General features: G+C 50.2%; 1 protein-coding gene across 6 annotated transcripts in view; it reads left to right on the top strand.

Annotated features, from left to right (window-relative positions):
• The window catches only part of KCND3 (potassium voltage-gated channel subfamily D member 3), a 200,622-nt gene extending 182,066 nt beyond the window's left edge, over positions 1 to 18,556 (top strand). For 2 of the 6 annotated variants that reach the window (XM_072766473.1, XM_072766479.1), the window contains exons 3-8: positions 2,641 to 2,803; positions 8,798 to 8,899; positions 9,254 to 9,343; positions 10,866 to 10,922; positions 12,067 to 12,314; positions 13,019 to 18,556. In XM_072766473.1, the coding sequence (XP_072622574.1) occupies positions 2,641 to 2,803; positions 8,798 to 8,899; positions 9,254 to 9,343; positions 10,866 to 10,922; positions 12,067 to 12,314; positions 13,019 to 13,220 (862 nt within the window). In that variant the 3' untranslated portion in view covers positions 13,221 to 18,556. Of the gene's footprint in view, positions 1 to 2,640; positions 2,804 to 8,797; positions 8,900 to 9,253; positions 9,344 to 10,865; positions 10,923 to 12,066; positions 12,315 to 12,704; positions 12,778 to 13,018 lie in introns of all 6 variants that reach the window. The other 4 variants (XM_072766474.1, XM_072766478.1, XM_072766475.1 and 1 more) reach the window with 3 other exon arrangements.
• The last annotated feature ends 2,108 nt before the right edge of the window (positions 18,557 to 20,664 follow it).

Genomic DNA, 20,664 nt, shown 5'->3' with positions numbered 1-20,664 from the left:
TCTCGTTCTTCCCCTACTGACTGCACTGTCATCCATACCCATCCCTCCTCCCCGTCGGGGCTTTGAGGAACTGGGGCAGGAACACAGCTTGCTAACATCACCATGCAGCCGTCTCCCAAACCACCAGCCAGTGAACCCTCTAAAACAAAAAATAAGGTGGCTGGTTGGTGAGCAAGATGGCTTATTTTCCAAGTGTTCGCAAGCTGTCCACTTAATGTCTGCTCTCAAATTCTGCCAGCAGTTTGATGGTAGAGCTGATGGTCTGTGGCTTCTTAGATTTCTTCTCCCTCGTCTTCAAAAATATCAATACAGCATTTCGGCCTCCAGTGTCTCAGTATTTCTGTGCCATGTCCTGACTTCTCAACCAGGCAGTGCTCAGGAGCTGAGCTGTCCTGCTTGCTCTCTGTCATATGTCACCAGCAGACCATTTGCACCAGGAGCACACGTAGCTCCACTCCTCACTCTTTTTTCCCAGGGGTAAAGCCACCTTGCCATGTCCTTAGCATTTTTCACCAGCCTCCACCACCCCAACATGTAGCCTTTTGGACACCGTGCTTACATACGCCTGCCATACTTCATTTCCACCGTGGCCATGAGCTCAACGCCCACCTTTCAGTCATATCCTTGAAAGTCCCAGCTACTATGATTCGCCTCTAGGGACAACCTCCTTTTCTTCATCATTGGGATTAGTTGAATGTGGGACCATCAGCTATGTTTGTAAAGTTTCCCAGGAACAGAGACCACGGTGTCCAGGATGCCCTGGGCCAAAGCAATGGTGCGTATTATTTATGGACCTGCACACGTCACAGTAGGATAATGGTCTGGGTTACTCGTTCTGTCTCCATTTAACAGACAAGGAGGCTGAGGCCCAAAGTCACATTGCCCCAAGATCATGCAGTGATTTGATGGTGAGCTGGTTGGGGCTTGACGCCAATTTGCTGGAGTCCAGAAGCCAGGCTCTCCAGAGCATCACTGGAGGCCCCTCCTGAGCAGCACAGCAGAGAGGAGAACCTAACACCAGCAATCCCACAAAGAGCTGCCTCACTCAGGTTTAGTGTCGGTGGCGCAGTAGAGATGGTGTGAGCTGGGCCAGAGGGCCAAGACTGAGGGAGAAGGAAGAGCGTTTGCAAAAGAGGAGCCTATTCACAGGGTGTTCGGAGGCCTCAGTGAGGGAGGTCACTCATCCATTCACCAGACACATGTCAACAGCTGACATATCGTCCACAGGGCCTGTAGGTGCTTAGGAGATGAGGATGACACCCTCCCCCCGCCCCTGGAAAAGATTTGCCCTATCCCCTCCAACTCTTCTCTGCATCCTCAGGACACCTGGGTCCCCTCAGGACAAGTGACGATGAGTCTCGCTGTCTCAGTGGCAGCACTTTCTGGTCCTCCTCCACCTGCTTCTGCTCCACACATGGTGTTTCTGGCTTCAGCCAAAGGAGTCATCACAGTTCTTTGCCCTAGAGCTTTAATTTATTAATTTATTAATAATGAAGAGGCTAATATGTAACCACTGTGGAGAGTCCCTTATGGACTGGAGGAAAGAGGCTCTGGCCTGCCCGGGACTGAGCACCAGCCGGGGGCACCTACCGGGGCGTGAAGTACTTGGGAGCTCTGAAGAGCCAGAGCTGTGCCAGCACTTTTGTGGCTTAAGGGGCTGAGTCAGGGGGTGCTTGGTTGCCCTCTGAGATGGTAAGGTTGGTATAAAACTGACAAAAGCAAGAGGAATGGGTTTTAATCGCAGCCTGTCCCCCAACACGGGCAGTCCACCTGCTGTGTGCCTCTCTTTCTGCGTCTGCACGGTGGGGAGGACACAGCCCACACGGTTCGTGGAGCTCGTGGGAGGTAAGCATGCACAAGTGCTTCATGCATAGTAAATCCCCATGCAAACAGAGCATGGCCTTTTGGTTGTGTTTGTGGACACAAATGCGATCATGCTGCTCTTCTTCCTAATACTCATCCGTGGCTGCTCATTGCAGCACACAATCCACACTCCGTGTGGTGGCCTCGGCCTCCTCTTATATGATGACCCTCCCCCCCCCCACCAGCAGGTCTGTAGGCATTCCGAGAGCAGACCATGCTCCCTCCAGCCTCAGGGCCTCTGTGTCTGTGTTCCCTCTGCCTAGCACACTCTTCCCCAAGCTGTGGCACGACTTTTAGATCTCAGCTGACCTGTCGGCTCCTCAGAGCTCCCTGGCGACACTGCCTCCTCCTGGCACAACCCCTGTATCTCTTCTTTTTTAGACATAATGACAAGTGAACTTTTTGATGTGTTCCCCTTCTTATTTATGGTCATCCCCTTGGAGGTTGTTGCCTCTGAGAACATGGGGATCTTGTCTGTTTTGTTCACTCTCAGGTCACAGTAGGCACATAATAGGCACTTGAAACAACTGTTGGATGGATGGATGAATGGATGGGTAAATGGGTGGGTGGATGGGTGATTGAGTGGAAGGGTGGGTGGATGGGTGGATAGATGAGTAGGTGGATGGATGGATGGATGGATGGATGGATGGATGAATGAGTGATGGGCAGGGAAGCCTGGCTTGTTTCCCAAGTGACCCCCCCCCTTCTTCCTCTCTCTCTCTCTCTCTCTCTCTCTCTCTCTCTCTCTCTCTCTCCCTCTCTCTCTCTCTCTCTCAGATATGGAGATATGGTGCCCAAGACAATTGCAGGGAAGATTTTTGGCTCCATCTGCTCCCTGAGTGGCGTCTTGGTCATTGCCCTGCCAGTCCCTGTGATCGTGTCCAACTTCAGCCGGATTTACCACCAGAATCAGAGAGCCGATAAACGCAGGGCACAGAAGGTAAGCCTCAGCTGGGAGTCTGGGTGGCAGCACAGACAGAGGCCCGGCCCACTGCTTTATGCCTTGTGCTGCTGAGAGAGTCAGGTCGCCGGGCCTGGGCTTCCCCGGGCCGATCCCGACACAGATGACCTCTTCCTTTGGAAGGTAAGGCAGCTTCATGTCCCTTCCTACCCACCATGTCCTGCACTCCAGCCCCGAGCCCTGGGCAGCCACCACGTGCAACAAATCCTCAATCATCCATAAGCTGACTGCCCCCCTCCTGGATGTTCTATGCGATTTCCTTGAGCCCCAGCTTCCCCTTTCAAGATCTCAGCCACCAACACTTGGTGTCCTGGACCCTTGGTCTCCCTGCCAGGAACTTCCTGGGGCACAGAATAGCTCTCCAGTACCCGACGCCAGCCTACACAGAACCTATGGACAAAACAGGAATTGGCTGAGAAGAAAAGCGAGTGCTCTGAAAGGAGGATATTCTGAGGTTGCTGAGTTCTAGGACAAATGGCAGGACGGGCTTCAGCCACCTCAGGGTGGCCAACACTACTTAAGGAGGCAGGGCAGGTGAATGCGCCCGTTCGCCCATGGAGTGAGGACTAATGTTGGCCCAGGTGTTTTAGGGCCTCTGGCTCATGAAGCTTCTTGGGTCGAGACTTTTACCGGATTCCCATCAGGCAAGGGGAGGACCCATCAGGTTTTCCATTTCTCTTTTGATCTGGGCTGAAACGGGTGCCCCTTCAGCACCAGCTCAGCCTCCAGGGGGTGCAGTAGAGCCTTTCTGGGCACAGTGGATGGTGGCGGAAGCCTCCTTGAAAGAGTCATTTATGGGGGCCTGAGATTCATGTCCTTATTTTGTTCTTTCGTTCATTCAGTCCACAAACATTTCCTGTACCTACAGCGCATCAGGCCCTGTGCGTGCAACTGCTTGTTCCCCCCGCCCCATGAGCCCTGCTCCCGGTCCCCCAGTTGCAGGGGAAACACCAAGTAACAGGGCTTCCTTGATGCATCAGAGGGATCCAGAATCTCAGAATATATCTGCATATGCTGTCTGGAACCAAGTCACAGAGTTCATGAAGGTCAGCTCTGAAACATGGGCGATTATATATAACACTTGATAATACATAGTGTGCAATCATAGAGTGAGCTCAGGTGGTTCCCCATCCACAGGGGCCCACCCCCCCTTGGCCTGGGCCCATGCACCCTTTGACTCACCTTGACCTGGGATGTTGCCAGCCTGCCTTGGGCTGATCTGCTGGCTATGTTCTGTCCTCTCCATCTCCTTCCACATCTGTTTCCTACCTCTTCACCCAAACTGCAGGCCTCCCCCGGCCCCACACCCCCTGCTAGCCATCCCAGAAATAGGAGTCTTACCTTGCTCCCTGTTCAGGCCAGCAGGCAGGTACAAACACTATCTAACCTCACTATACCACCTCAAGGAAGGGCCAGGGGGAGCCTGGGATCTGCATCCCCAATCAAGGATCGTGATGGCCAGGGGTCCTAGAGCAACCCCACCCCCACCTCCCAGGGGTGGGCCTGGTGCAGGTGTCTGGGTCCAGTGGGTGAGGGCCAGCGGGATCCCAGCTCACAGGCTAGCCCACTGCTGTGCCTAGGCCGGCCAGGTGCTAAATAGCTCCTGCAAGCCACTTTCCCCTCAGTGCCCACACCCTTACCTGCCTCCTAGAGCATCCCAGCCCCTGCTGTTCATCCCCTAGAGAGGTGGGGAGAGTGGTCGTCTCCAACAGGACATTACAAAGCTCACCCTGTGTGACTACATGCGGAAGGATCAGCCCCGCTGTACCCCTCCTGTGGCTGTCAAGGATGCCGCTCCCTCCTGGCTCCCTCCCGACCGCCTTCCCTCTCCCTTTGAAATCAGAGTAAATGTTCAGTGTTTGCACCTCCCTGGATACATTTCTCCTCAAGGTTGCTGGCTCTGTCTCTTTCACCTTGGGCTTCTTACAAGGGGCAAAAAAAAGAAAAGAATCCTGCCTTGCTTCCCACACTGAGTCTGTCACTGAGAATCAAGGAAGGCAGGTATAGGGGACTCAGTGGTGGAGACGAGACAGGACAGGCAGGAGGTCAGTGAAGCTGAGAGCTCTCAGCCCAGACCACATGCTCAGATAAGCTCCCTGCCTCAACTGTGAAGCAAATGCTTCAACTAAATGAAAGTTGTCATCCTTTCCCGTCATGACTCGCTTCCTTGAGGGTGTTACTAAAACTCCATGGCCACTTGCTTGGGAAACTTGGTTCTCAAAGCCAAGTGAACTGAAGATCAAGTAAGGAGGTCTAGGGAGCCTGGTGGCCCAGTCCATTAAGTGTCTGCCTTCACTCAGGTCATGTTCCTGGGGCCCTGGGGTCGAGCCCCACACTGGGCTCCCTGCTCATGGAGGAGCCTGCTGCTCCCCTGCTTGTGCTGTCAAATAAATAAATAAAATCTTAAAAAAAAAAAAAAGTTAGGAGGCCTGGCAGTGGACAAAAAGGGGAACATTTGAGTGGGTGGCTTTTTTAGTAATTTTTATTGACCTAAGCATCAATTCACATGGAAGTTATAAGATCATCACCAGCAGTATGTGGATGTTGATACGATCCATGAATCTGTTCAGACTTCCCAGTTTCCTTGTACTTGCATGAGTGTGTGTGAGTCTGATACAGCTTTATCACCCATGCCGGTTCACGCATCCATCACCTTGGCGAAAGGGCTGAACTGTGCAGCACCATGAAGATCCCTCCCCCTACCTCTACCCCATCCCAAACCCCTGGCAACCACTTTTCTATACTCTGTTTACATAATGTTTTCATTTCAAAAATGTAACATAAATGGTTTCATATGTTAGGTAACCTTTGGAGACTGGTTGGTTTTTGGCTTTTTTTTTTTTTTTTTTTTTTTTTAATTTCATGTAATTCTTGGAGATGCAACCAGGTTGTGTGTGCCAATAGTCCATTCCTTTTCCTTGCTGGACATGGATGTATCACACGCCACGGGGCTATAAGAATTACTTTTTTTGGTTATTATAATAAGTAAAGCTGCTGTGAATATTCATAAATAGGCTCTTGTGTGAACATGACTCTTAATTTCTCTGGAACAAACGCCCAAGAGTGCAATCGTCCATGTTCTCCTGTGGCTTTTCCACATCTCCCTCTTTTTCCTTCTTCTGAGTCTCCCAGGACAGGGGAGGCCAATGCTCACAGCTCAGACTGCCGGGAACTGTAGCCAGAGCAGCAGCATCCTCCTTCCAGACTTCTCCTCCAACCCTGGAATCGCCATCCTGGCTAAAGTTGCAACTGCCTGGGCCTCGCTCATCCAGCTTAGAAACTTGCCTGACAGGCGCTGAAATTAAGGGAAGGGGGAGAGGGCCTTAAGGAGGCAGCATTTGGCCTGAAGATAGGGAGAGCTGAGCAGAAGCCCGTCCAGGCCACTGCCTTGCCCTGGAGAAGCTACTTCCCCTCGTATCTTCCATTTTCTTGTCTTGAGAAGAACCTAGGTGGTGGCCACATTCTCTCTTAACCTCTCACATCATGCTTATGGCCAGAGGGAGAAGCCGAGCAGCCCACACGGCGATGAGCCCATGACCAGGGCCTTATTAATGGATTTCTGACCAGCAGTGAAGGCTCATCCTCCTTCCTGGCTCCTCACCAGCCTGTCATAGCACCTGCTCCGTGCACAGCTGTGTGTCAGACTCCGAAGATAAAAAGACATGTCAGCCAGACTCTGGCTCTCAGGAGCTCAAAGCCAAACAAGAAATCCTCACCAAGCTTCATGTACTGGGTATGGTCCTGTAAAAACAATAGCAAACCTCTTTATCCTGTGTGGGGAATGATTAAACAGCGTTGTGCATTTGATATGACACTCTGTTGCTGTAATAGAGCCCAGGGTGAGATAAGATTAAAATAAGTGCCACAAAGGAGAACAGAAGAATCTTTCATCTCCAGAAAGCAATGAAGACAGACCCCAGATATGAGAGAGGTCTGGCTCTAAGTGGCGCAATCAAATTATATAAGGCTGTAATGAGCTTGACACAATTGGATTTCCATACGTGGCTCTCAACGCCCGGTCCTCACCCAAGGCAGTAACAGTCCTGTCCTTGAATGAGGAGCCATGTGCTTGAAGGTAGACATGTGGCGGGCGGAGGGGGTCGCTGTCCCGGGCCCAGATGGAGGGTCCAGGCAGAGGGAGGGGAGGACCGACAGGGCTGGTCCACAGTCTTTCCCTGCTGGATGCTCGCTTCCGTTCTCACCATCCAGAGAAGGCTCTTCCTCGGATGGATCTACAGGCAGACGGAGCTGCCGACCCCACGCCCCGGCCTCCTGCCGGTATTCGGAGGCCAGGAAAGGCAGTGGTGCTGTCCCGGCGGGGACCCTTCGTGCCTGGATCTGACTCCCTGGCCTCTTTTCAGCACCCAAACCAGCCCAGCAGGCCGCTTGGAAGGGCCCTTTCCATGCCGGGGACAAGCAGGCAAGAGATGGGAACCGTCACACTTTGCCAAGGACTCTCGTCCTGCTCATGGTCCGTGCCGAAGTTACGGGGACCTTCACGGACACAGCAGGAAGGACTCTGTGCCCCAGGATGGGTGGGCTCTTCTGCTCCCAGCAGCAAGGACCTCAGGCTGCCTCTGGGTCTGCAGGACTCCAGATTCTGGCAGCATTTTTCTTTTAACCAGCAGAAACCCTCTGCCCATCCATCTCCGTCTCCTGCAAAGACTCTTTCCTTCTGGACCTCCCTCTGTGGTTGTGCTGCCGTCACCGTGACACCGACCCTGGCTGTTAGGTGGAGGAGAGCGGCCAGCACACTGTGTGCGGCCTCCCCTGCCTCTGCAAGCAAGACACTGCCCCGGCCCTGAGCTACCGTGTGGCCTCCGCGGGGCGTCAGCTCAAGGCTTCCCAGGCTGGAGCCGGGAGGGCTTTCAGTCGTCCTTGTGAAAGCTGGAGGGGTATATGAGAATGCGTCCCACAGTCCCCCCACCACACACACCTCCCCACCACCACCGTGTCACACATGCGTGCACCTGCTCTCATTCCATAGACACGCGTGATGAGCACATACGTGCATTGGTCCATCCGTGCTGGAATCCACTCCCCAAAGCAGACATGCAGTTGTAAATACATTTATTGATTTAAAAATTACAAGGCATTGGGGATACTTCCATGAACAAAGCTGAAACTCCCCCCATCAAGGAGTTTATGTGCTAGGGCACAGTGGCAAGGTGAACCCTGAAACCATTTACTCCCTTAGTGATAAGTAAGTATCAAGGGAAAATGGAAAGAAGGGAAGAAGTTAAGAAGTGTGGGATGCTTGGGGGGCTCAGGGGTTGAGCATCTGCCTTCGACTCATGTCGTGATCCCGGGTCCTGGGTTCAAGTTCCACATCGGGCTCCCTGCTCAGTGGGGAGTCTGCATCTCCCTCCGCAGCTCCCCCTGCTTGTGCTTGCTGTTTTGCGCACTCTCTCTCACTCTCTCTCTCTGTCAAATAAATCTTCTTTTTAAAAAAAGAATTTAAGAATATTGAAGGGCACAGATGCACATTCCTTGCTTTTCTAATTAACTGATGTTTGGGCGCCTGCTGGATACAGGACTACACTGGGCCCTGGGGAGTGTCGGGAGAGCAGTTAACACATTTTCCTTTCTAGAGCTGGCGGTTTGGTTAGAGACGAGAAATTCCCTAGTGCAATAGTGAATAGGTAAAGGTCATGAAGCTTTGGGAGGAAAGAGGGCTTTAATGGGTGGTATTTCTGCTGCTGGGATGGCACCGAGGCTGGAGACATGAGTGGGAACCCCCGGGAACTCTGAGCAGGGCCAGGCTGCACCAGGTGGGTCCACAGAGGCCCAGACCCAGTCCCAGGGTCCCCGTAAACAGAGGTCCGTGGGGCTGGGAAGAAGCCTCCTTGTCCCCTTCACAGGCATCACCTGGGAATGCTGCTGCTCTGGGACTGCCTGCTGTCACCGCTGGCTTTGCCAGACATGCGTCTGGTCCCTCAGCCTCGCTCATGCTCTTTTCTCTGCCGATCACAGAAGGCCCGCCTTGCCAGGATCCGCGTGGCCAAGACAGGCAGCTCCAATGCCTATCTGCACAGCAAGCGCAACGGACTCCTCACGGAGGCACTGGAGCTGATGGTAGGCACCTGGAGGGCCTGGCAGTGGGAATGGAGGGGGATAGGCTGCTCTCCTCTTCCTGGGGGCACCACCACCTCAGAGGCCCAGTGTGAACCCAAAGAAAGACACGTGTCCAGACCTTCTCTGGGGGGGCAGCCCTCCACTGACCCTCCCATTGGATTGTCACCATCACACCTGACCCCACTGAAGACCCAGGGCTCCCAGCCCAAAAGCTGGTGTGTTCTCTAGTGACCCTAAAACTGGGCTCACCATGAGTCCTCTGGTGCTCTCCTGCCTCCTGTGGAGAAATGAAGGACATGGGGGAAGACAGGAAGAGCCACCAGCACTATCCCCAGCCTCTTCCTTTCCTACTAGGGCACCCCAGAGGAGGAGCACATGGGCAAGACCACTTCGCTCATTGAGAGCCAGCACCACCATCTGCTACACTGCCTGGAGAAAACCACTGTGAGTCCCAACCACTGCGCCCCTTCTCACCCCTGACCCCCACCTCCTCTCTGAGGGCCAGAGCCCACAGAGTGAGGACTCTGCACTCACATCCTCACCCTGGGCCCAGGCTGCAGAAGTCAGTGTCTCCATCTCCAATACAAAAAGTAGGAAGGAGGTCTCAATCAGGCCTCAGGAGGAAGGCCCCACAGATGAGGTCACAGTCACCAGGGGAGGAGGCCAACACAGGTGCCCCCTCCACAGGCCCTCGAGCCCATTTCGTAGTCACTACTGCAAGCTGAGGGCTCTGCCTCTCAGTTCTTCAGTCCAGTTGAGCCTTACTCCTCAAAACTTGGGCTGGACTTATCCTAGATTGCCGCAGAGCTTCTGGTCCTCTCCCTGGGGCTAGGCCAAGGCAACTTGTGGGTCACTTTTGCTTCCTACATCATCACTCCTTAGACAGAAGACAGTGAGTGAAGGAGGGGGTGCCTGTATTTCTATAACCAGGGATCTGATCAACTCCAGTCTCTCTCACTCACCCTAGGGCCCAAGGGAGCCCAGATTCTGCAAGATATATTATTAAGATCGAGCCATGGTTTAGGATGCTGTAGCTGGAATGTGGCATGTTGCCTGTGCCCCCACAAAGAGACAGAAAGGAAGGGCAGTGGGGCCAACTCTGGACCCTTGGCAAAAAAATCTTGAGAGATAGTAGGGAAGAGGAGACATCAGGTGGACAACCCAAGAGAGACAAAGTGCAGTTCATTGTTCCTTTCTAGGCCTGCCCTCCCCAAAGAGCCCACGGTCAAGGCTCAGCACCCATTCTACTGAATGTCCCATATTTTGGCTTCTAAATGCAGGAGGGATAGATGGCAGATGATTCTTTATATGAGCCAAATGTGGACACTATATGGTGGTTGGACCCAAAGAGGGCTTCCAAAATGGGAAGGTACTCAAAACCCTAGTTGCCAAGATTTGTCAAATCTGTCTCACTGTCAAAAACTGTACATGTGCATCTAGAACTTCTCTCCAAGACCCAGAGCTTGCCAACGGGATAGGCCTGGACCCAACTGCCCTTCCCAACTTGCATGTGCTGGGTGCAATGTGTCAACTGAAAGGATCTGGGTAAAAATGTGTGGATTTGAAGGTCTGGAACATTGGCCTTGAAGAGCTGAGATGTTGGGGATGGAGGGATGGAATGCTGGCACTGACAGGGAGGAATGCTGAACTGAGGGAGTAAATGTTGGACCGTGGGGCCAGGGAGCTGGGATTCAAGAGATGGAATGCCGGGTTTCAGGGAAGGGTTGTTGGCAGAGAAGGAGAATGTTGGGATGGAAGGAGTGAATGTGGGGTCTCAACAGGGTCCTGTTGGAGCAAGGGGTGGAATGTCGGGACAAAGGAGGGAGAATGCAGAAAGCAAGGGGTAGAATGTGGGACTCTAGGTGGAATGCTGGGCTGGGGGGACTGAATGTCAGAATGGAGCTTGGGAATGCTGGAATGTACAATCAATGGTGTTTTTATCTTCTGTTGGCATGTTGTCCTGTAGGGGTTGTCCTATCTTGTGGATGATCCCCTGTTATCTGTACGAACCTCCACCATCAAGGTATAACTTTTTAAAAATTCAATTGATGTTTTCCTCTCTGATTCTCCTGAGTCTGTGGATTCTCCTCTTTTCACCCCCGGGTCTGGTTCTCTGCATGTGCTGTCAGTTCTTCTGGGGCTTTTCCTACCTCTCCTGCTGCACCCAGTAGCAGCTCAGGCTTTGGGGGCTCTGTGCTAAACTACCCAACTGCTTCTCCCCAAGGGCTTGGAGAGGGCGGCGGAACAAGGTGCCCACCTTGGTGCCCCGTGAGTGTCCATGTGCCACTTCCTCAGCCCTGCGGGGACTCCTGGTACTGGCTGCCAGGGCTGGTCGGTCTCTCTCTCTCTCTCTCTCTCTCTCTCTCTCTCTCTCCCTCCCCCCTCTATTTTCATGCTACTTCTCTCTGGACTTTCTTTTCACACTGGTGGCCTCAGCCAGACCATTAATGCCATAGGTTTTTAGTCACCTTAACCAAACAGCCATCTTTCCATTATTCTGGGTTCAGTAAGTACCAGGAGACATCCGCATTCCTTCCTATGTGTACATCTGACTCAGGGACTCCTGTGCCTCTGGATATATTAAGGATCCATATCCTGTGGTCAGGTGGGAGAAAACAAACCACAATGATCAGTCTGACCCCAGCCTTCAAGAGCAGGACTCTTTCACTTCTGTGACTAATCCAGTGCCTTTCAAAGCTTAGATTTCACACTTCCCCAAGATTCATAAGGATCTCACCCTTTAAATCCAACGTAGCACTGAAGACATAGAGTACCCTCGCCCCCAAGTCAGCCACTCCTTACGCTGCCACCTCCAGGAGATCCTGTGCAAAGTCAGTCGAGTGGGCTTCTAGTTCTGAGGAAGCAGCCCTTAAATGCCTCCAGGCCCTCTGTAACAGCTCAAAGCCACAGCTGGAGCGTATATCCCATCAGGATTTAATGGCTACAGTCCCCACCATTCAACCCGATGGCCAGGGCTGCTGATAGGAATCTTTTTCTTTCTGCATTTGATGCCCGTGGGACATCGCCCCTCCTGTATGCTTATCTGTGCTCCAGGCAGCTGGGTGTCCTCCTCCCAAGGCCCAGACAGGCAGCCACACAGAGCACGGGGGCTCATCCCCCTCCTTGCCATACCCTTTTCCTACCCCTTCTCCTTCTGCTTCCCACAGAACCACGAGTTCATAGATGAGCAGATGTTTGAGCAGAACTGCATGGAGAGCTCGATGCAGAACTACCCATCCACAAGAAGTCCTTCGCTGTCTAGTCACCCGGGCCTCACGACCACCTGCTGCTCCCGTCGTAGCAAGAAGACCACACACCTGCCCAACTCCAACCTGCCAGCCACTCGCCTGCGCAGCATGCAAGAGCTCAGCACCATCCACATCCAGGGCAGTGAGCAGCCCTCCCTCACGACCAGGTGGGTGGCTTCTATCCCCATCGTTCCCCAAGGCTTGAGTCGTGCCAGTCCCAGAAGGGAACAGCCTCAGCCTTGGGAGAACTGCTAGCCCTCCCTCCCCACTCATTTGAGGCATGAGCCTCCTCCACCTTCCTTCCCATCCTTGCAAGTTAACCCAGAGGCCCTTCTTATGCTTGGGAGGATGCTGTAGCGGGTTTAGGCCCAAGGTAGGGTTAGAGACCAGAAACAGTAACTGGAAAAAAAAAATGAAACAAAGAAAACCTGTCCCGGTGCATAGAATGGATGTTTTCTCAAGGAAACAGTTTTCACAGTTGTGTTAGACATGACTTATCCCAGGCTGATTTTGGACCACAGACTGACCTTTTTCCTCCTTTCTCCACTTATACTTAGGCCACTTCCCACGACCTCCAATGAGTCGCAAGGAATTCAGGGGAAAACAAAAGTCAAATGCCACAAATGATAGGTAAACAGTCTATGACTAAGGTAAAAACGGATACTCTGAATTCCAAAGCTCCGTGTAACTTGCCTTTGCAATTGTTAGAATTACTAATTAGAAGGGAGAGCTCCAGGATGATTAGCAGAAGCAGAGACAGAGGGCCGCAGGAGCTCGCCCTGGTTGCCATGAGCTAGACCTGCAGAGGTCGAGGGTGCGCTGGGACAATGGCAGGAAGAACCGTCACCAACTCACTCTTTTTTTATCCCAGTCGCTCCAGCCTTAATTTGAAAGCAGACGACGGACTGAGACCAAACTGCAAAACGTCCCAGATCACTACAGCCATCATCAGCATCCCCACGCCCCCAGCTCTAACCCCAGAGGGGGAAAGTCGGCCAGCCCCCGCCAGCCCAGGCCCCAACACGAACATTCCTTCCATAGCCAGCAATGTTGTCAAGGTCTCTGCCTTGTAAACCATTGGACAGAGGGCCAGTGCAGGGAGTGAGGGTGAAGGGGGCTGGCCTGCAGGTGGGCAGCCACCGGCACCACTCCCCCACCTTCCCCACTCTTTCTGCCTGCCCTGTCACACCCCTAGCACTGACAACTTGTGCCTGGAAGGAAAAAGGAGGTGGCAAAGGGGCACCTGAGGTTCACCGCTGCTGGCAGGGACATGGACAACGGCCGGGCCCTGTGATCCTGCACCTCACTGGGGCCAGAGGAAGGGAGGGTAGTAAGGGATGGGGTGGCAGTGGGCGATATGGAGGCAGCGTGCCAGGGCAGGGCCTGGAAGGGGGGTTGCCTCAGACCCAAGAACAGCTGTTTTTGGAGACCCTGGTGAGGAAAATACAAGATCAAGGGCAGCACAGGGGCCAAGTTGTCACATGCAAAACAGGAAGAAAATATAACACTGTGTATTTAAGCACCTTTTTCAAGGCTCTTAATGGATAATATTTATTCATGGGAAAAGGTGGAAAACAAAACACCAACGGATTTTTGTGAAATATTTTTCTCCATGGACCCAATACCTTTGAACCAAAACAATGCATTTTGTGAAGGTTTTTTTTCTCCTTTTATAGAAGAAGCTTTTAAGCTAAGAAGTCAGTTATTGCTGAGTTCTCTCTCCATCCCCCAGGTGGGTGAGGTCACGTGAGCCTGGGCCCCCACTGCCCAGCTGACCTGCACAGAGCTGCCATCTGACCACATGGCAACACTTCCCTCCATCTGTCCTTTGTCTCTGTACCTCTCTGCTTCACCCCCTGGCTGTTTTTCTCTGTGTCCTGCCATCCGTCTTCACATGGACCCCAGTGATCCTGAACAAGTTAGTAGAGCCTCCTCCAGTACCAGGCACCTGCAGGCTCGTGCCTGGGAGTTATATCTGTGTGAACACAGCTGTGGAGAGGAAAGAATAAAGTTTAGGGATGAGGGAAGTCCACTATACCGAGCAGAGCGCTTCCCTTGTGGTTGGAACCAGTGGTGTTTGTAGTTTCCGTTTCTGGGGGGGAAAGGGAAGGACTAGATTTTTCACACTGGGATCTTGACACGGGAGAGGGGCCAGTCCCTAGGAGGCACAGTTGGGTCTGTGTGTGCCAGTGAGGAGAGAGCAGAAGGACCGGGCTCATGGCTGCAGTTGGCCCTGGAGCACCTTGCTATGTACCCTTCTTTCGGGACCCACCACAAAACCCACCCAGAACTCTGCCAAGAGGCCCCATAAGCAGCTTCCTGCAGAAAGGGTAAGCTTCTGGCTCACCTTATGACAGAGATAATGCCCATCCAGAGGCTGCAGAAGATTCAGCTTGTGTGCTTCATGAAGGACGCTCCACAGCGTGAAAGCAAGTAAGCGATTCTAGATGATTTTTACCTGATCTGAAAAGTGTTTGAGGTCTGAAGAGTCTTCAGGCCCAGTGCCCTGAAGGTTCCTGGAGTGGAGAATGAAGCCTGATCACCTCCATGCAAGGGAGGGAGTGGAATGTTCCTTCTGGAGAAGCTATGGAGGCCTGAGTTTAGTGAGGAGCCCCTTCCCACGCTCCCCGTGGCTGTCCGCCCAGCTTGGGCTCTGAGGTACACAAGCCCCTTACCCATTCTGTGGTTTGGAGGCTTAGCAGTCTCACTGCAGGCTGCGAACCTCCATCCACACGACTGCCTAGATGCGTCTCCCTAGTCAGGAGCCTGCAGATACCTTCGGTGGGCTTCCCTGTGAGCCCGGCCGTGTTGACCTGTGGACAGGGAAGGTCAGTGGTCCTGCGGGCATCTAACCAGAAGGCGTGCTGGTGGGCAGGTGGGCAGACGACTCGGAGCCTTTACCTCTATCTCACGCTGTCCTCGCTGAGCACTCACTGCCTCCTTCCTCTGGGTCTGGCCTCAAGGACTCCCCCAAAATGAGGACTGGGTGGTCTGGGTTCGTGAGCAGAGGAATATATGTGTACACAACCACACACACCCTCACACCCACTCACACACCATACACACCCTCACACACACACACACACACACACCACACCTTCACACACACTCACACCCTCACACCCACTCACACCCACCACAGCCTCATACCCACTCACACACCACACACACCCTCACACCCACACCCACCCACACACCACACCCTCATACCCACTCACACACCCACACACCCACCCTCACACCACACACACACACTCACACACACTCACACCCTACACACTCACCACACACACACCACACATACCCTCACACACCCACACCCACTCACACCTACCCACACACTACACCCTCATACCCACTCACACCCCACATACCCACACCCTCACACACCACACACACACCCTCACACCCACTCACACCCTACACAGACACCACACACACATACACTCATACCCACACACCCTCACACACACACACACACACCAGACAACAATCTAAAAACATACCCGAGAACAAGTACTTAAATCCTTCACTTCGTACACATGCCCCCTTAGGGAAGGCAAAAGACCGGGTGGGGCCCCTGCAGAGATGAGGCAAAGGACTAGAAACAGAACATTTCCTTTGAAAGAATGGTAATGGAATGAAGTTAGGAGTCTTGAAGTACCTAAGTTTACATCATAAAAACTGAGGAAGGTGAGGGGTAAAGAGGGAAATAGGAACGTGGTCACGTATACATACAAACTGTGGGTGTTTGAAGACAGACCATCACAGGGTTAGAATAATGACAGCATCCAACCCAGGATCCGTCCAATTGTGCACCAAGAGAACGTATTTATGCTTTCCACAAAAATTAATGAACGGATTTTTAAAATCATGTCCCAAATTTCTCATTTTTTTGCTCTAATGACCCGCTTTGTATTCCTTGAATTTCATTTCTAAATCCCACATTAAGCCAGTTCCTAAGACTTTAGGCTATCCCCTTCACCTCCATCCCCCCAATGTAGCCTTCGCCAAGGATAAGACGCCCAGCCCACCTCTGGTCCAAGAGATGTCAGCCCCGGAAAATGGTTCATCTACGCAACAGAATACGGCAAGACTACACTGCTAGAACTTTTGTAAGTCAACAAAAAGGCCTAAGTGTGCTGAATCAGCTTAATAAATCTAACCTGTTGGCCAGTGACCAGGAAGAACCAGGATGTCAGAGTCTTCTAGAGGTAATGGCTTTCTGGGGCAATGACTCTTGAGCTTTCATAGTTTCTGAACCACTCGAGCATAACAGAAGATTCCCAAAAACATTTATCCCATTTGATACCACTCAGCACTAGAGAGCATTTAAAAAATAATCATTATAGGCTACATTCAAATGAATGGAAACTTAGAAAATATACTATGAAGAGTATATCAGAACTAGAAGGGATCAGGGAATATCTAATTGACTTTACAGTGTAGAAAGTTGAGGCCCAGGGAAATCAAGTGAGTTGCTCAAGGTCATGCAGTCATTAATGTCCTAGCTGGGACCAGCTAGGGACTGTTAGTCTAATGCTTTTTCCACTGCACTGGCTGCCTCTCAGTGCAATGATGCCTCAGAGAAGACCCATCAAAGAATACGGGCTGTAACTGGAGACATAGTCTTAGGTAAATATGACTTGGACACAGCCCTGGGGAACCATTTGACTGTGGTAACACAAACCATCCTTTTGAAACTATCATTCCCTGGGTAGAACTAGCTATGGACTATCAAGTCTGTCCAAAAAAGGGTGAACAAGTGAACAGTTTTCATTCAGCCAAATGGTACCTCTTCCCCATGAAGAGAGAGCTAAAACACTTCCAAGCATACTTCTAGGATTCCTTTGATCCTTGCTACAACCTAGGATGGTAGGAGGTCAAGTGATTAAGTTCTTAATTCACAGGGAAAACAGGTGGCAAGAAGCTCAGTGACTTATCCAAACTCACATGGCAAGTTAGCAGCAGAAGCATTATTGCAATCCAGGGTTTACACACCTTGTCCTGAGATGTTTCTCCTCCGAGTCACGTTGCACTACTCTGGGGCTGGCCTCTATTTTTAATACTTGGATTTCCAGGGTGGTGATTAGGGGGAGGAAGCATTCCATTCAGAACCACCATGAACCAGGACCTCCAGAAGCAGCCTCTGTACTATTTTGCCTTCATCCCCTATTCTCTTCATGTGTCGAGTTCAGGACAACCTGCACAGAATCCAGTTTGAAAGACTGGATATTCTCAATGACACTTGAACACATTAACCCACAATCACACAGGAGTTTCAGGTCAGCAAGTAGAAAAGTGAAACTAAGAGAAACAAAGAATTTGAATGGAAATTAAAGTGGACGGTTAATGCCGATCTCCGATTAACAAGTCACCCTGTGGATGTGCTGAGGAGCTTTCAAGTTACAATTTCTGCAGTTCAGGATCATGTCACTTATCAGATTATAGGTAGGAAAGGTGTACACTGAAACACATGCCTAGAGTTTTTCGTCATTTTCTTAACTTTGCAGACGTAGTGGTTGAAATTGAGCTAAACTTAGATTCTGAGGTTATTGATGAAGTCTGGAGGTCCAGGCTCCCTCACTACAATCATCAGGTAACTACAAGGCAGAAAGATCCCAATGCTGTTAATCTAAGACAATGTTAGTTTCCCTTCTAAACTAGTTGGCATGGTAACCATGACAAATGGGAACCTGAAAGACTTTCATTTTCCCTGATTTTCTTATGAAATCTCATCATTTGCAAAGCTTTAAAATGACTGGATGAAGGAAAAGCATTTTTATGACCCATGACCCTTGGAGCCCAAATAGCATCATGAAAAGAAAGTGGCTATCAGAAGAAGAGTTTTAAAGGGGTTCTTTTTGAGTCTTGTTTTCTATTCAGAATGTTCTATGTTTTTCTCATCAAGTGTGGGAATGACATTTATCTTAGCAGGTTATTTAACTACACTGGATGATGTCACTCTGAACCAGTGTATGACACTGACCCAAATCCTGGGGGGCTCCTTGGACCAATAGACTATTTTACAAACCTGGGAGGTGGGAGGGATGGTATATTTTTGATAACCAGACATTCCAATGTAATGTTTTCCTTAGAGGTCACCGCCCTCCGTTAATGTTATTGTGAAAAACATCAAGTGTGTTCTTTTCTATTTTCATATAAGTGGGCTTTGCTTACCAACATCTCAATGGCAAAGAAGAAATACTGTAAAAAAAAAAAAATACTGCAGGAATATAAACATGTGAAAACTTTCTATGGAAAAAAAAAAAAACTCGAGTTTCCTGTCGTCTTCTTTTGAAAACTGTAGTGCATATGTTAAAACGTATTATCATTTACAGTACCGAGTCGTGTGCCACTGCTGTACCTGATGTATCCGATCTGGATTAAACAGACTACGTGCCACAAACCCACAAGTGATTACGAATGTTTATTTTCCTACCACTTCTCCTGCTATCCACTAGAAAATAAGGGAGATGTCCACAGACAGGCTGTCTTATGGAAAAAAACCCACAGTGTTTCTGCAGGGTGCCTTGGGCTGGCCTTATGGCTCTTCCCCAGCCTGGAGCACTGTTCTCACCAGCTTGTATGCTTTAGTCAGGGATCTCAGTTGGCAAGTACTGGCTTGCTTTTGTCAACAGCCCTGTTTTGAGCCTCAGCCCTGTGTTGCTGAAAGGAAAGCTACAGTTACATTATCAGTCCAGGTTCTGCTGAGAATTCATCTCAACCGGGGTCTTAAACTAAAAAGAAAAAAAGGCTGTGTGGAGTACAGCAGGGAGCTCTGGAATTAGATGATGGAGGCTCACATTTAGGTTCCGTTGCTTATTTGCATGACTTCTCATCAGGTATTTTTCTCTCACCTTTGGTGTATTTCCCCTCAAGAATGGGGGTACTGGATTAGGTAGGTATCTTGATGATTGGCTCTAACCTTAGTAATGCTGATTTAGGTAGCTTAACAGGCATTTTCATATTCCACCATAATGTGAACAACACACAACCCCAACAACAACGGGAAGCCTTTTAATCTCCTCAAACCACAACCTAATCAATGGAGACCATAATAGAAGGGGAACACCAAGGCTAGCTCAGAGGCCTATGAAATTCAGATGCTCAAATCTTTATCACCCACTAGGTGTCACTAGGGATCCATAGCTCACAGAATCGAGAGCCCAGGAACTGGAAACCAGGTGTGCACTGAGCAATGCATATCAAATAGTGTAATTCCTGCTCAATTATTTTTAGTATTTGAGGGTTTAGTATAAACCCTCGTTTTTAAAAGGTATGGCTGCAATACTTGAACTACTTTAGAAAATGTTACTTTATTACCCCCAAATAATTTTCCTAAGTCAGAATTATCCACAGCAGCAGGTTTCTTTTTTTTTTCTTTCTTTCTTTTTTGTGCATGGATATAATAACCCATTTATTTTTTCCGTATTTTTTTTTTTTGGAGTTCAATTTCCAAAAATATAGCATATCACCCAGTGCTCATCCCGACAAGTGCCCCCCCTCAGTGCCCGTCACCCAGTCACACCAACCCCCACCCCCTCCCTTTCCACTACCCCTTGTTCCTTTCCCAGTTAGGAGTCTCTCATGATCTGTCACCCTCACTGATATTTCCCACTCATTTTTTCTCCTTTCTCTTTTATTCCCTTTCACTATATTTTATATTCCCCAAATGAATGAGACCATATAATGTTTGTCCTTCTCCGATTGACTCATTTCACTCAGCATAATACCCTCCAGTTCGATCCACGTTGAAGCAAATGGTGGGTATGTGTTCTAATGGCTGAGGAATATTCCATTGTATACATAGACCACATCTTCTTTATCCATTCATCTTTCCATGGACACCAAGGCTCCTTCCACAGTTTGGCTATTGTGGACATTGAGCAGAGGTTTCCTAAAGATTTCTCTACATGTTAATACTGCTAGCCTGATTTAAGTTACAGCTTAACTTGAATAGTTGTAGTCAGCATATTAGTTAGTACTCTGGAATTCAGACATTAAACCAATTCACACTAGCCTTTATCCAAATCACCTGAATTTATAAAGGCTCTATGTATTCATGAAATGATTATTCTTCTCCCTAACTAGTATTTTCTCTTATTAGTCATGTATTAATTAAATCTTAGAAACTGAAAGGAAGCCTAAAAATCTTCTAGTCTTAACTCCCTCATTTAACTGAGAAAACTGGACCCTAAAAGGTCATATGACAGGCGCAAGATGAAGGAGGCAACAGTCTCCACTAGGACGAATGCTCTTTTGCACTACACCACAAAGCATTCAAAACAAGTGAATTTACGTAAAACCTGTGGTTTCTAACAGACTGTAGAGACACGCAGGCACCTTGACTGCCAATTCTAAAGTCTTCCATGTAATCATGCACAAACAGCAGTAGGTTCCTTCCACAGCCACCACTAACACAGCATCCTTTGGGAAGGGAATGGCTGAAATTTTCCAAGTGAATGCTTATGGAAAATGAAGCAATCATTATTTTCCTGTTAGGAGTATTCTCAC

This window comes from Vulpes vulpes, chromosome 8, assembly GCF_048418805.1.
Source record: "Vulpes vulpes isolate BD-2025 chromosome 8, VulVul3, whole genome shotgun sequence".
NCBI classification, from domain to species: domain Eukaryota; kingdom Metazoa; phylum Chordata; class Mammalia; order Carnivora; family Canidae; genus Vulpes; species Vulpes vulpes.
This window is presented reverse-complemented; position numbering and strand designations above follow the sequence as displayed.